The sequence below is a fragment of the Amblyomma maculatum genome, chromosome 3 (assembly GCF_055883805.1).
Source record: "Amblyomma maculatum isolate TAMU_Amacu chromosome 3, ASM5588380v1, whole genome shotgun sequence".
Lineage (NCBI taxonomy): Eukaryota > Metazoa > Arthropoda > Arachnida > Ixodida > Ixodidae > Amblyomma > Amblyomma maculatum.
This window is the reverse complement of record NC_139346.1, coordinates 218217396-218230308: the sequence shown is the minus strand read 5'-3', so window position 1 is coordinate 218230308 and position 12913 is coordinate 218217396. Positions and strand designations below refer to the sequence as shown.

Genomic DNA, 12913 nt, shown 5'->3' with positions numbered 1-12913 from the left:
CACGTCGTCAGTCGAGGCTCAAGCGGTCGTCGATGAAACACATTCGCTTGTATACGTGTACAGGCAATAGGATGACGCCGTTTTCGATGAACGGGGCCTTTGACGTTATAGCGTAAAAAGGTAACTAGCTGACAGAAAGCAAAGGGGCTAGGCGAAAGCACAGAACCCTGCCCGCATCGGCAGCATCGGTGCGAAACGCGCCGCCGTCGCCAACACACCTGCGCCCTGTAGCGCCATCTGTCATCCTCATCGCTACTCTGAGCAGCCCGCCGTCACACTATGGTGGCTAGTCCAGAGCCACCTAGAATTATTCATTCTAGATGGCGCTGGGCTAGTCACACTACCCCTACAGCCACCATACTAAAGCTACTAAAGCTCACTTTAACCATACACCATAACCATACTAGAGTCCCTAGAAGTATTAACCATACCTCCTTGGTTTGAACCGTTCATCATCATCATCATCATTAAGTTGATGCCGTTAGCTTCTAGACACCCTAATGCCGTTGGCAGTTGCACGTTTCCTTCTAAGTAGCGCGACCTGTTAAAAACCTTGCATCACGGCCATAAAGTTTCTTACACTCTTAAAAAGTACGAGTTTGTAAGAGTAAAGAAACTCTATGACTGGGGTGGCCATGCTTGCATTTATTACGAAACAAGAACTACTGCAAGCCGCAAGACATTTCGCAAGCCAAATGACTTTATTGCCGCAAGGCCTTCTGGGTTGATAGAAGTCTGGGCAGAAGTCTAGCTGTGAGCCAATCGGGAGGCTGTTCTTACATTCTCTGGCCCAATCAGGGATCTCCGTAGGAAATAGGACGTGCACATTGCTTCGGGACTCTGTGTTCGAAGGAGCTTGGCGTTTACCGGCGAACGGAAGCTGTGCAAGTTCTTTGCTAGACGCTTCAGGTTTGAAAAGCCGAACTTCACGCCAGCGTGAACGACAGACTACGCCAGGTAAGTTGGAGTTCCATGTTCTATTCAGTTCGATTCATTGACTTTGAAATGAAGGCTAGCAGCGCGTTCGCCGAGTCGCGCCGACGTGTGCTTTACTACAGCGTGAAGTCGTCCGACCCTGAACTTTGGCAGGTGCTCATCACTGTTCGTTGATCTTGCTAGCTGCTTAATTTTTGAGGCATTATCTCTATTGTCTTTCTGTTGCTTGGTTTGTCATTCCTAAGCCTTTTACGTGCAGTAGACAGCGTGCTGCCGTCGCGCGCCTTTAGCCGGCATTTTCGTTGACAAATTTTCGCAGCGTAGGTGCGTTTCGAATAAAACGAAGTCTCTGTTTAATATTCTACATTTTTGTTGGTGGTGGCTGTTTATTTCTCGCTGATATCGCCACGGGGGGCTAACGCGGGTGTTGCGTAGGTATTGTAGTGTGCCTTGCCATGTAAGGAGAGGGCGTGCTGGCCGGAGCTGTATTTCTACATTGAGTTCTTGTGGTGTAGATGGAATGGCCTGGTATGGTCGCACTGCAGACTATTTCTATGCTTCGACTCTCTTGTTGAGCTGTGCCAACTATTTAATCGAGATACTTATCCGCGTTGAGCCCGCATGTAGTGATTTTGCAACTTACCTCGTGCGGCGGCATTTACGCGGCAAAAGGGCCGTCAGGCACCGCGTTCGCGCGATTTTCTTTCGTTCGAGGCTCCGAACTTCCCTGCGACGTCGTGCGGGCCGTGTGACAGGTGCAGGGTTGCCTGCATCGACGTGCTTCATTTATTAGGTCTTATTGCTCAGAGTTGATTACTCAAATTGTTCAATTGATATCGGTATGTTATTTTTTACTGTGGTTAGAACCATGGCTTTTGTAAGCCACATTTCCGGTTTTCTACTTCATTGGCTGTTTTGTTGCACTTATTTATTCCCTTCACCTGCGCGGTAAACTTTTTGTAGGGAGTATGGTAAGATTAACAGAAAATATTGTCACATTCTCCAAGAAATTGTGCAGTTTGCCCGATAATTTTTTTTTTTTTTTACTAATTTTCACATGGAGTTATGTAATGAACTTGGCACATATTAGGCGATTGAAGCGGGCACAAGAAAACAAATTTCCGGAGCCATAACAGAGTTGAGATAAAACTAATCTTTTTCTTCTTCTTATGTCTTGCCTGATCTGTGTAAAGTCTGATTTCATTTCTGGATATATTGGGCTCTGTATACGAGAATGTATCCAAGAATTTGGTAGTGTTGAGTTCGCATTCATACATATAGAGCTTGTAATAATTATCCTGGCACTGCCTCAGTTATGTGTGAAAACATTTGATTTTAGCTTTTGGTTGGTTTTTGTCTGTCTGCATGAACTAGGGCGAAGAGAATACGGTGTTGAAGGCATCAGCATACTCAGTTTGCAATATCCTGAGTAGGGATAGTGTTGTACACACTGATGCTGGAGCTTTGAGCACACTATGCATGTTACAGTATTTGCAGCGCGTAGCCGGACAAGGACAAAGACGGAGGCACATGTAAGACGCGCAGGCGCTGAACTGCAACTTTGCAGTTCAGCGCCTGTGAGTCTTACATGTGCCTCAGTCTTTGTCCGGCTACACGCTGCAAATACTATGGAAAACCAACTAGCCCGACAGCTTGTCCTCTTAGAAAACTGCACAATTACAGCAATGAAATTTTTTTTGTTCAGCTGTCGAAACTTCATTTGGGATATGTGACTTGATTGTAATGTTATATGTAAACTGTTTTAAGCCTCTAGATAAGCTTATTTCTTTGGATCATTTTGTGCTTGCTTTTCAAGGGATATAGTACATGAATGTTGTGGAGGGTGGTATTGCTTTTGGCACCCACTTTAGTATTTCTTTTATTTCTTCAAGTGCATTAATTAGTTGTAATGCAACCACAGTTAGGTGGGCCTTTTGGCAGCTCTGGTACTCCATTGTTCTGCATTAAATGGGCGGCTGCTCCCATACTTGCTTTAAAAAGCTTAAAGGTCTGTGCCGGTTTTCCACGCCCCATGTTCTGGTGGCGGCTTTGGTCACTGTGTGCCACATATGTGATGTGCTTGCCTCTTCTCAAGCTTTTTCTTTTTCACTGTGCAGGATGACTGAGAAAAAGGCAGTGATCAAGAATGCTGACATGTCCGAGGAGATGCAGCAGGATGCTGTGGACGTGGCTACACAGGCCCTGGAGAAGTACAACATTGAGAAGGACATTGCAGCTTACATCAAGAAGGAGTTTGACAAGAAGTACAACCCCACCTGGCATTGCATCGTTGGGCGCAACTTCGGCTCCTATGTGACCCATGAGACGAAGCACTTCATTTACTTCTACCTTGGCCAGGTGGCCATTCTGCTCTTCAAGTCTGGCTGAGTCAGCAGTGGGTAGAAGTGGAAGCCGGCAGGGAAAGGAGGCTCAAGGAAGGATGACGGGACTGGATGCATCAAGGACTTGAAGGCAGCTTTGCTGTCTGTGGCCTTGTCACGTGCAAATTGAAGCTGGTGCTTTCGACATGGGAGCAAAAGATGTTGACCGGTCTTTCCTGGGGAGGCGTTGTCACTAGCATTTGGCCGCCATCACTACAGCAGCTTGACTCTTTTCTCTCATAATGTAACACAGCTGTTATGGTCTTTTGTGCCACAGAAAGGAAATGAAATTGTCCTGTCCCTGACCATCAATGACCCTGTAGACTGCTTTGCTGTCTCTTTTGCCCGCTTTGTACACTTTGCTACCATAGAACAGCTGCACTCAAAGCTCACCTGTCTTTCCTTTCCCTCCATTCTGACATTCAGACCTGTGCTAGCCACCAGGGGCCCTTCTTTTTCATGTGTTCTTTACATAGGAAGTGAGAACAGTTCATGCAGAATATTTTCATTTTGTTGTTAAGTATGCAGAGAACACTCACTGCTGTGGTCAAGCGTCCATCACTTTCCCCTCTCTCTCTTCGTACTCTTGTATAGCAGCTTACACAAAGTCAAGTGTGCGTGAGTGTGTGTATATTGCATAATAAATTTTACTTCGCGAGTGTTTGTTCTAAAATGTGTTCTGCTGCGTCAAAATTTAGTTGCAAGAAGCGGCGACATTTCGCCGTGTAAGTTGTGGATTTGTGCACAGTAAACTTAGTTCATTCCAAGCGGCGCACTTGGATTCGGGCAGAATTGAGATCTGCGGTCGCTGATGAAAACGACTAAACGGCGCCTGGAACATTGGTGGCGCTCAAACGCGTCGAGGAAATAGCCAAAATTGTTTCAAAGTAAGCAACGCCGCAGGCAGTTTTTTTCCCCTTGGCTTAGTCGCTCGCTAGAGCCCGCGGGCTACCCCGCTAACAAAAGGGTACAGCACACCTGCGACTCGTGGAGGTCGTGTGACTGTTTCGGTCGAAAAACTAGTCGCGGGCCGTTCGGGCACTGCTCGATAAACCGGTAACCAATAAGTGACCCAGCTGAAGTGAACATGAGTTAGCTTTCCCCTGTGGTGAATAGTAAATGTCACTGTGGAAGAGTGGTCAGGATAAGATGTGGAAAGCGACCCGCAGGTCGCATGCGGCAGCTGATCGCACGCCCGTCTTGAGTCGCGCAAGTGTGAATAGACCTTTAGTGTGTGGTGAGCTGTACAGACAGCGTACAGCAGCACATTTAAGCAAACCCGTTGAACTTCTGCCAAAGAGCATTGATGGACTCGGTGGCATCAGATTCAGTTGCCACGGTTGCGATCGCTACTTTTATTCGGCTCGCGCAATGGTCAGTTAACATTGTGCACTTGCTAAGATGGCCGCTTTCTGTTTTCGGTTCGTGTCGAGGGTCGCTGGAAGAGGTCGAGTTTTCGCTTTTGTGAGGTCTGTCAATGGAGGCCCACAGAGTTTCCCGCATACAGAAGATGCCTTACGCGACCACAACACAAACTTTGGGTACGAAAAAGTTTCGGAGGACGAAAAGGCTGAAAAGGGTGAGCGCTGTTTACGCTACGTTGCTAGCATCAATCAGCTGTTTGCCGCTTAACACCAGCTTCCTTGCAGAAATTTCACATGGTTTCACCTTCTCTGCTCAGTTCGTCAAGTATTCAGCCGGGTGGCCGAAAAATATGACTTGATGAACGATGCCATGAGCGCAGGAGTACATCGGCTTTGGAAAGACAGACTGATCTCGGTTTTGGGACCGCTGCCAGGCATGCAACTCGTCGACGTTGCCGGAGGCACTGGTATGGCGGTTGTAAAGCATGTTGAGGGGTTTTGCCAGCAGCTGTCATGGATTTAACCTGCACTTCACACTGTTGTGCATGTCACGGGTGTCGCTGCACAATTTTCAATTTGCTGTTTCGAGGTAAATTTCACTTTCAGATATCCGCGGTTGGGCAGTGGTAACTCTTCATCTCACAACCAACTAGTCTTTCTTTCTGGGTTAACAATTGTGTTTTCTTGTACGTTGAGCCGTGTAAGTACATGTACTTCCTTATTTATTATACCAAACTTTCTGTTGCGCTAGTCAACCAATTATCATTTGCTACCGCGGCTTGTTCGGCCTAAACTATCGACTGACCCGCCCAAGCACCAGACCTTATTTAGTGCATTCTTACCTTCTTCAAGAAAGCTAATTGAGTAAGAAATACCTTTCTGCGTATCCCGGGTATCTTCCAAAACCCCGCGCTTTGCACTGAAAACGATGTTAATTTCACAACCACTAGCCTTCATTTCTACTTTTATATCTAGTTGTAATTACAGGTGGCCAGAATGAAGGATCATAGTATTGTGCGGTCATTACTCCCTTCTAAACGTTGGCCTCAATATTTTCATTGCAAGTGTTAAGAAAGCTGCTGCCATTAGCCGTGTTTTCGGTTTATCGGCCCTTGTATTGAAACTTTAATTAGTCAGCATTCACCATTTTTGGGTACCGTTCTTAAGTTCTTCCTCATCATGTTTTCATTCTTTCGTTTGTTTCTTTGTGCTTTCTTGTTGGAGCTACTCACTTGGAATACTGACTGGGGTCTTTGCAGGAGACATTTCAACAAGGTTCATCCAGGCTGTGAGATACCAGGAGCTCCAAGCAAATGACATGGATATTGCGGATGGCATGTGTGTGGACCGTGCAAGGGCTCATGTCGTAGACATTAATAGAGAAATGCTTGAAGCTGGGAAACGACGGAATGATCTTCTCTATCCAGGTTAGTGATTGTTCATTGTATGGTTAGTCAAAATTCGGTTCGCAATTATCTTTTTTTTTTTTTTTAAAAGGTCGCATTAGGGACATATGCAAGCCACACGTAAGCACACAAACAAAATAAAAATAAGTTACAATGGTTGAATGCTCCTGAACCAAATATTGAGCGAAAGCATTAGCTGTGGGTGACCGAGCATTCTTTTTCTCTTTTTCTTCTTCCTCAGCCCACATATAAAGCCCCGCTTTAACCAAACCGTGTGAACGTGCCTTAGTGGCCTATAGCCAGGGTCCTAGCAGGCTGATTCTGACATAACTGTCCCAAGTGAAACAAGAGACCCAAGTTGGCAGCTCCTGCCAGCCCACATGGGGTGTGACGTCACAGCGTCACGTGGGTAAGACGTGGCTACTGGCTGAACTACACTGAAGGCTCGAAACCTAGAGTAGTATTGCTTTCGCAGTAATAACCAGGCTAACAAAAGGGATAGTTTGAATAAAGTAGTGATACAGCACACTTACAGCATTAGATCACAGTATTTCTGAACCAGTAGTTTTTAAGACTGTCATTTGATGAACTGTTGCTGTGCCACTTCCTATTATATACTCAGTGCCAGAAGTTGTGCTGCTGTACTGCAACTCATTTTTTAAATGTTTCACTGTGGAGCCATAGCGCTGTGAGTTGTGTGTCATGGCTGCACATAAACCATACTGGATGTATGCAGAAGGCATGCTTTGCTAAATACAAATAGGGTTGCAACAGCTGTGCCACTTGCATCATTTTGACACAGCTGCATATTTCTGCACCAAGGTGCGCCATAAGCATGAATTTTGTTAAATTTTCGCCAAGCTGTGCCACAATGCCCTGAGAAGCCGCAAAAATTTGCCATACTCGTGGACAACTCTCTGCGGCCGTGATATATGGCCAGTCACAATGTTTCAGGTACTGCAGCATGCATCACTGGCCTTTTAGCATTCTAATGCCTACTCATAGTTTTCTCTCTTGCATCCCCGTTGCTTTCTCCACTTTTAGAGTACACTGAACCTTTGCGGTTTGAGGATTCTTCACAGCACAGGCCACAGCTCTTGTGGTGCGTGAAATGTCGCAAAGGGTCTGTTTGTAATGAGGCACCACTGCTACTGCATCGCAGTGCGAAAAGGGTCGTTGTGGTACTTGTGATTTTGGAGCAATACTTAAACACTGTGTTTCAGGCACTGCATGCTTAAGTTTTCGGTATTTTGCTGGGCCATTCATGCACATCAAGGTTGTTCTTATGCTGTCTCGTTGATAGACTCACTTTCTCATCATCAGATTGTGTAGGAGGTGCATAAAGCTTCTGTGTTAGTGCTAATATAACTTAGTTGGTATGTGAAATTTATTTCGGGCGTCAGCAGGTCGGGAAACGCGCAGCAGCATTGAATTCCATAATGCCGCAGTGGAGCCCAAGATTGCCAAAATTAACATTTATGAATGCTGGAACATCAAAATATGTAAATTCTGCTCTGTGTACGAAATATGCAACCTGTTATCCCGAGACATCGCCTGCCTGCCCTTAATCAAAATATTGTGTCTAAAACCACCGAGTCATCGCTAGCTCATAGGAAGCGTAAATCACGGGTTGAAGACGCGCTCGCTCGTCAGTTTTCTTTACTTACGACTTGCTTTCTTATCTGCTTTCAGCATTTGCATTTTCAACTTTTGGTTGCTGTTTTTTTCTTTGTCTTTTTTCTGTGTCCACTTTTGGACCAACATTTTGTTTTTTGTTTTGTTTTTCTACGGGGCTCGTTTTGGGCCCAGGCTTACTGCAGTCACTGCTTCGAATTGAGCTCTTCTGGAGCTGTCATCGCAAGACACAAGCTGTGTATTTCGCAGATAGTAAAACATTGTTTTATGAGTCTTGCGCGCAAGATACAAAAGTAGGTACATGCAGCACCAGTGATAGGTGGCCCTTGCTAGATTTCCTTTGGATCACATTCATACGGTCCGATATTCACATTTTTTCATTTTTTGTGCCGAAACTAAGGTTTCTTCTATGTTGAACGGTTCCAAACTCTGAACTCGTGCTGCAAAAAGCAGTATTTTTTTTCCTCTGATTTGCTCTAAATATAGATTTTGCTGCTCGAAAAATTACTAAAAATCCCATTTGAGCTGTTGCACCCCTGTATAAGGCAACATACGTGTAAACCCCTGAATCTCACTATTAATAATTTCTTTTTTTAGATATATCTTGGACACAAGGGGATGCTGAGGAGTTGCCATTTGGTGATAGTCAGTTTGATGCCTACACAATTGCATTTGGAATTCGCAATGTCACACATATTGACAAGGTACGCCTTTTTACTTCTGTTGCACTGAGTCCTACATTGTTTCGTAGATTGACAAATGCCTTGTTTAGTTGCATTACATTTTCATAAAAGAAAAGGTTCACAGCGCTAACAAATAAACTCACAGGACAGGCGCTGGCTCCAACTTCTTTTTCGAAACAACACCACATAGAAACTTCTTCTAGAAACAAATGCTCCCATGCCGTTTGCAACATATGTATGCCAGTTTAGGCCTTCCCTATCTTGACAAAATTCAGAAGACGACTTTCACTACTAAATAGTGATTCTGATGAGTCACTGATGCATTCCGAACCTAGCCTTTTTATATAAAGCTTCGAGCAACTCACGGGCAACATTGTCCCTGCTCGTGCCTAAAATCCTAATTTCTGTGAACTTCGGCTCACACTTTGGCTTGAAATCGCACGATTGGATGAATGATCGGGCTGCAGAGCATAAGCATTCTCTGAAAAACGGTCCGAATTTACATCTACTTGCCCATTGCTAGTCGTGCGATTTCAAGCCAAAGTGTGAACCGAAGTTTACAGAAATTAGGATTTTCGGCAGGAGCAGGGACACTCTTGCCCGTGAGCTGCTCGAAGCCTCTTATATAAAAAGGCTTGGTTTGGAATGCATCAGGGACTCATCAGAATCACTGTTTAGTAGTGAAAGTCGTCTTTTGAATTTTTTTTAAGACAGGGAAGGTCTAAACTGGCATACATATGTTGCCGACGGTGTGGGAGCATTTGTATCTTGAAGTAGTTTCTATGTAGTATTGTTTCAAAAAAGAAGTTGGAGTCAGCTCCTGTCCTGTGTCTATTTGTTAGAGCTGTGAATCTTTCCTTTTATGAGTAATGCACAGCAATTAATTTTACTTGCATTACATTGTGTTCTTGTGTGAATGAGGTCATTTATGAGTTCCAACACTACGGTAGTGGCATTACATCGCATTTACTACTACATTGAGTAAATGAGTTGAGTGTCTTAATGCATCGATTACTTTTGTAAAAGGAATGTTTTCAGTTATTCAGTGACTTTTCACTAACCGATTACTAGTAATCTGTTAAATTTTTCTGGTATTTAAACTCGGGGACAAACACCGGTGTAGAAATGAATTTCCTTGCGTTAAAGTGACAACAGTCGAAGCTGCCAAGCAGCTGTCCACGAAAGGATTTCTACACATACAAGGCCGAGCGGTCTGCATTTCTCACTAGATCGATGTTCTATGCTTTGGATTTCATGTTTCACTAGGATGGCACAATGGAATGTCATGTTTAGCAAGCTTGGGCTTTGTTCCCTGATAGTGGCAGTAATAACAAAACATGGCACTTTAAATAACTTTTAGACATTAACTAAAAAAATTAGAAGAACGCTCAAGCTTTGCTATGTGGTTTACACCTTTAACACCTCCTTTTCACTCAGCGACTTTTCAAATATTTTTTAAGTTGTTTGCTTTGGTTGGGGGGAGGGGTGGAAAGGAAGGTGCAGCATCTGTCTCATGTTTCGGTGGGCGACTAAACAATTTGCAAATTGGTTTATATAAGAAAGCAAAGGCACAACACCTGTCACAGTTCACAACGGCCGCCTAAACCATGCATGCTGAATTTTCCTGCCAGGTTCCAAACACTTCGGGCAAAGTCCAACAAACCCCAAGCCAAGACAGTTTTGACTGAACGAGCTTTGTAGGCTCTCACTTAAAATGCTGAAACATAGAGTACCAGTTGCAGATGAGATTACCAACATATATACTTCAACAGATCAGGCAAAGTATACCACCTCATTCTAGTGTGTGCAGTGCCTGGTGTCATCGACGGTACCGGAACCATGGAAGAATGCAAACATTATCCTCATTCACAAGAAAGGGGACTCTAAGGACCTTAAAAATTACAGACCAATCAGCTTACTGTCTGTTACGTATAAGGTATTTACTAAGGTAATCGCTAATAGAATCAGGACAACCTTAGACTGCAATCAAGCAAAGGATCAAGCAGGGTTTCGGAAACGATACTCTACTATCGATCATATCCATACCATCAGTCAGGTGATAGAAGAATGCTCGGAATATAACCAGCCCTTATACATAGCATTCATTGATTACGAAAAAGCATTTGACTCAGTTGAAACCTCGGCGGTGATGCAGGCATTGCGAAATCAGGGGGTAGACGAGCCATACGTGAAAGTGCTGGAAGATATATATAGCGGCTGCACAGCAACCATAGTTCTGCATAAAGAAAGTAACAAAATTCCCATAAAGAGAGGTGTTAGGCAAGGAGACACAATCTCCCCAGTACTATTCACAGCTTGTTTAGAGGAAGTATTCAGAGACTTGGAATGGGAGCAGTTAGGGATAAGGGTAGATGGAGAATACCTCAGTAATCTGCGATTTGCTGATGACATTGCCTTGCTAAGCAACTCGGGGGATGAACTGCAAATAATGATTGATGACCTAGACAGGAAAAGTAGAAAGGTAGGCTTGAAAATCAATATGCAGAAGACTAAGGTACTGTTCAACAGCCTCGGGAAGGAACAGCAGTTTACATTAGGTAGCGAAATACTGGAAGTAGTAGGCGAATATGTCTACTTAGGACAGGTAGTAACTGCAGACCCGGACCACGAAAAGGAAATAACAAGAAGAATACGATTGGGATGGAGCGCATTTGGCAAGCACTCGCAGATTATGACTAGCAGCTTACCGGTATCGCTCAAGAAGAAAGTATACAACAGTTGCATCTTGCCTGTACTCACCTATGGGGCTGAAACGTGGAGGCTAACCAAGAGAGTTCTACTTAAGTTGAGGACAACCCAGAGGGCTATGGAACGAATGGTAGGGGTAACATTAAGAGATAGAAAGCGTGCAGAGTGGGTCAGAGAAATAACTCAAGTTACCGACATTCTAGTAGAAATTAAGAAGAAGAAATGGACATGGGCAGGACATGTAGTGCGAAGAGAGGATAACCGATGGTCGCTGAGGGTAACAAACTGGATTCCAAGGGAAGGAAAGCGTAGCAGGGGGCGGCAGAAAGTTAGGTGGGCGGATGAGATTAAGAAGTTCGCAGGAGTCAAGTGGATGCAGCTAGCACAGAACCGGGTTAAGTGGAGAAATATGGGAGAGGCCTTCGCCCTGCAGTGGGTATTAATCAGGCTGATGATGATGATGATATTTGTAATGTGCTGGTAATTGATAGCAATTTATTGCTTTGCTGTAATTGTTCAGTTACTTTTCATAGACTGTCATTGACTGCGAAAATTGGTCACATTTCATTGAAGCAGTTGTGATCGGTCACTTGTTCTCTATAATATGTGCTGCTAGTGTCCATGCTGCAGCTTCCACGGTTTAATGCAACTGCATTTTCTGTCTAAAAAATTCTGTCTGCTTGCATGGGCAAGTTGTGCAGTCATTGCACGTGAGCAGACATCACAGACCAGCTGCTTTTGATTTTCACTGCCAGAGGAAGAACTTTGAGCCGGAATTTTTTAAAACTGCGGAATATAACCACACATTAATAGCAGTGCTAATGAGAAGCACGAAAAGTATCTGCCATGTAGAGTGGTTTAAGTCATAAACTGAATGAACACTAACCTTACTTTGTTTATGGCCATGGCAGGAAGTACTATCTTTAATGCGATGCAGCAGTTACCTTCACAATTCTGTTTTGAAAAGGTGTAACGTCATCGTTTTTCAGCATCTGTTTTAGCCTGCATACTTCTAAGTTAGTGAAAATGTAGCAAAGATCTGTGCGGCTTGTTAGTGCGAATTTTTCCTGCTGCACTAACTTTATATTGCATACAACCTTGGTGAGAGACGAGCAGAATGTTTCGATATGGATTTGGATGTTTCAAACTGCGTGAGATTGTCTACATCTTTGTCTTCTGCTTTCTGTTCCCAAACACAGGTCCTTAGTGAAGCATACCGTGTTCTTAAACCTGGAGGCAGGTTCCTCTGCTTGGAGTTTAGCCAAGTGGAGAATCCTCTGCTGCGTAGGTAAGGAATTTCACTTTTTGTGCAAGCCTGACCTAATTCTTATGGTCACTCTTACTGCCTTCGGCTCTTTCATGCATTGTTTGTTGCTATTAATTGCGATATTTGAACTGTTTCAACCCTTTTTCATTCGGCTTGCTCCTCGCATTTTCTTTTTTTAGGTTTATGTTTCCATTTTTTGTGATGCCATATGTTATGTGTAAGCTAGCCAGATAAACTTTGCTTTTTATTCTCAGTGGTTCTGCCATCTTATTTATTTTTTTAATATGGGTTATTCAGAATGAGGTCTGCAGGTTGCATTATTTGCTAATGCGCTTACACACAAATTAAGCCCTCTTTGGCTGAGGAATAGTTTCTTCTTAAAAGCTTTAACTGAGCTTCTCTCTGTAGGTTCCTGTAAGCATACTTATCTTTATTCCAGCTGCAAAGATTGTTTCAAGTGATGTTGGGCAGTGTTTGGCATTTTAAGTGAACATGTACATCAAAAAATCACCTTTCTTTTTTCAGTTGTGTT

General features: G+C 43.9%; 2 protein-coding genes across 3 annotated transcripts in view; both read left to right on the top strand.

The window, feature by feature from the left end:
- The first annotated feature begins 797 nt into the window (after positions 1-797).
- On the top strand, positions 798-3990 carry LOC146197719 (dynein light chain 1, cytoplasmic). The gene is made up of 2 exons (XM_084599634.1): positions 798-957; positions 3054-3990. The coding sequence occupies exon 2, from the start codon at positions 3055-3057 to the stop codon at positions 3322-3324; it is 270 nt and encodes an 89-aa protein (XP_084455760.1). The 5' UTR covers positions 798-957; position 3054; the 3' UTR covers positions 3325-3990.
- Positions 3991-4469: 479 nt separating this feature from the next.
- The window catches only part of Coq5 (ubiquinone biosynthesis protein COQ3, mitochondrial), a 30019-nt gene continuing 21575 nt past the window's right edge, over positions 4470-12913 (top strand). Inside the window, exons 1-5 of one of the 2 annotated variants that reach the window (XM_084599633.1) lie at positions 4470-4896; positions 4999-5148; positions 5941-6108; positions 8320-8426; positions 12314-12402. In XM_084599633.1, coding sequence (XP_084455759.1) covers positions 4719-4896; positions 4999-5148; positions 5941-6108; positions 8320-8426; positions 12314-12402 — 692 coding nt within the window. In that variant the 5' untranslated portion in view covers positions 4470-4718. The remainder of the gene's footprint in view (positions 4897-4998; positions 5149-5940; positions 6109-8319; positions 8427-12313; positions 12403-12913) is intronic. The other variant, XM_084599632.1, reaches the window with a different exon arrangement.

Excerpts from the sequence above, each read along its gene's own strand:
- LOC146197719 (XM_084599634.1), top strand. The coding sequence starts at position 3,055 with ATGACTGAGAAAAAGGCAGTGATCAAGAATGCTGACATGTCCGAGGAG.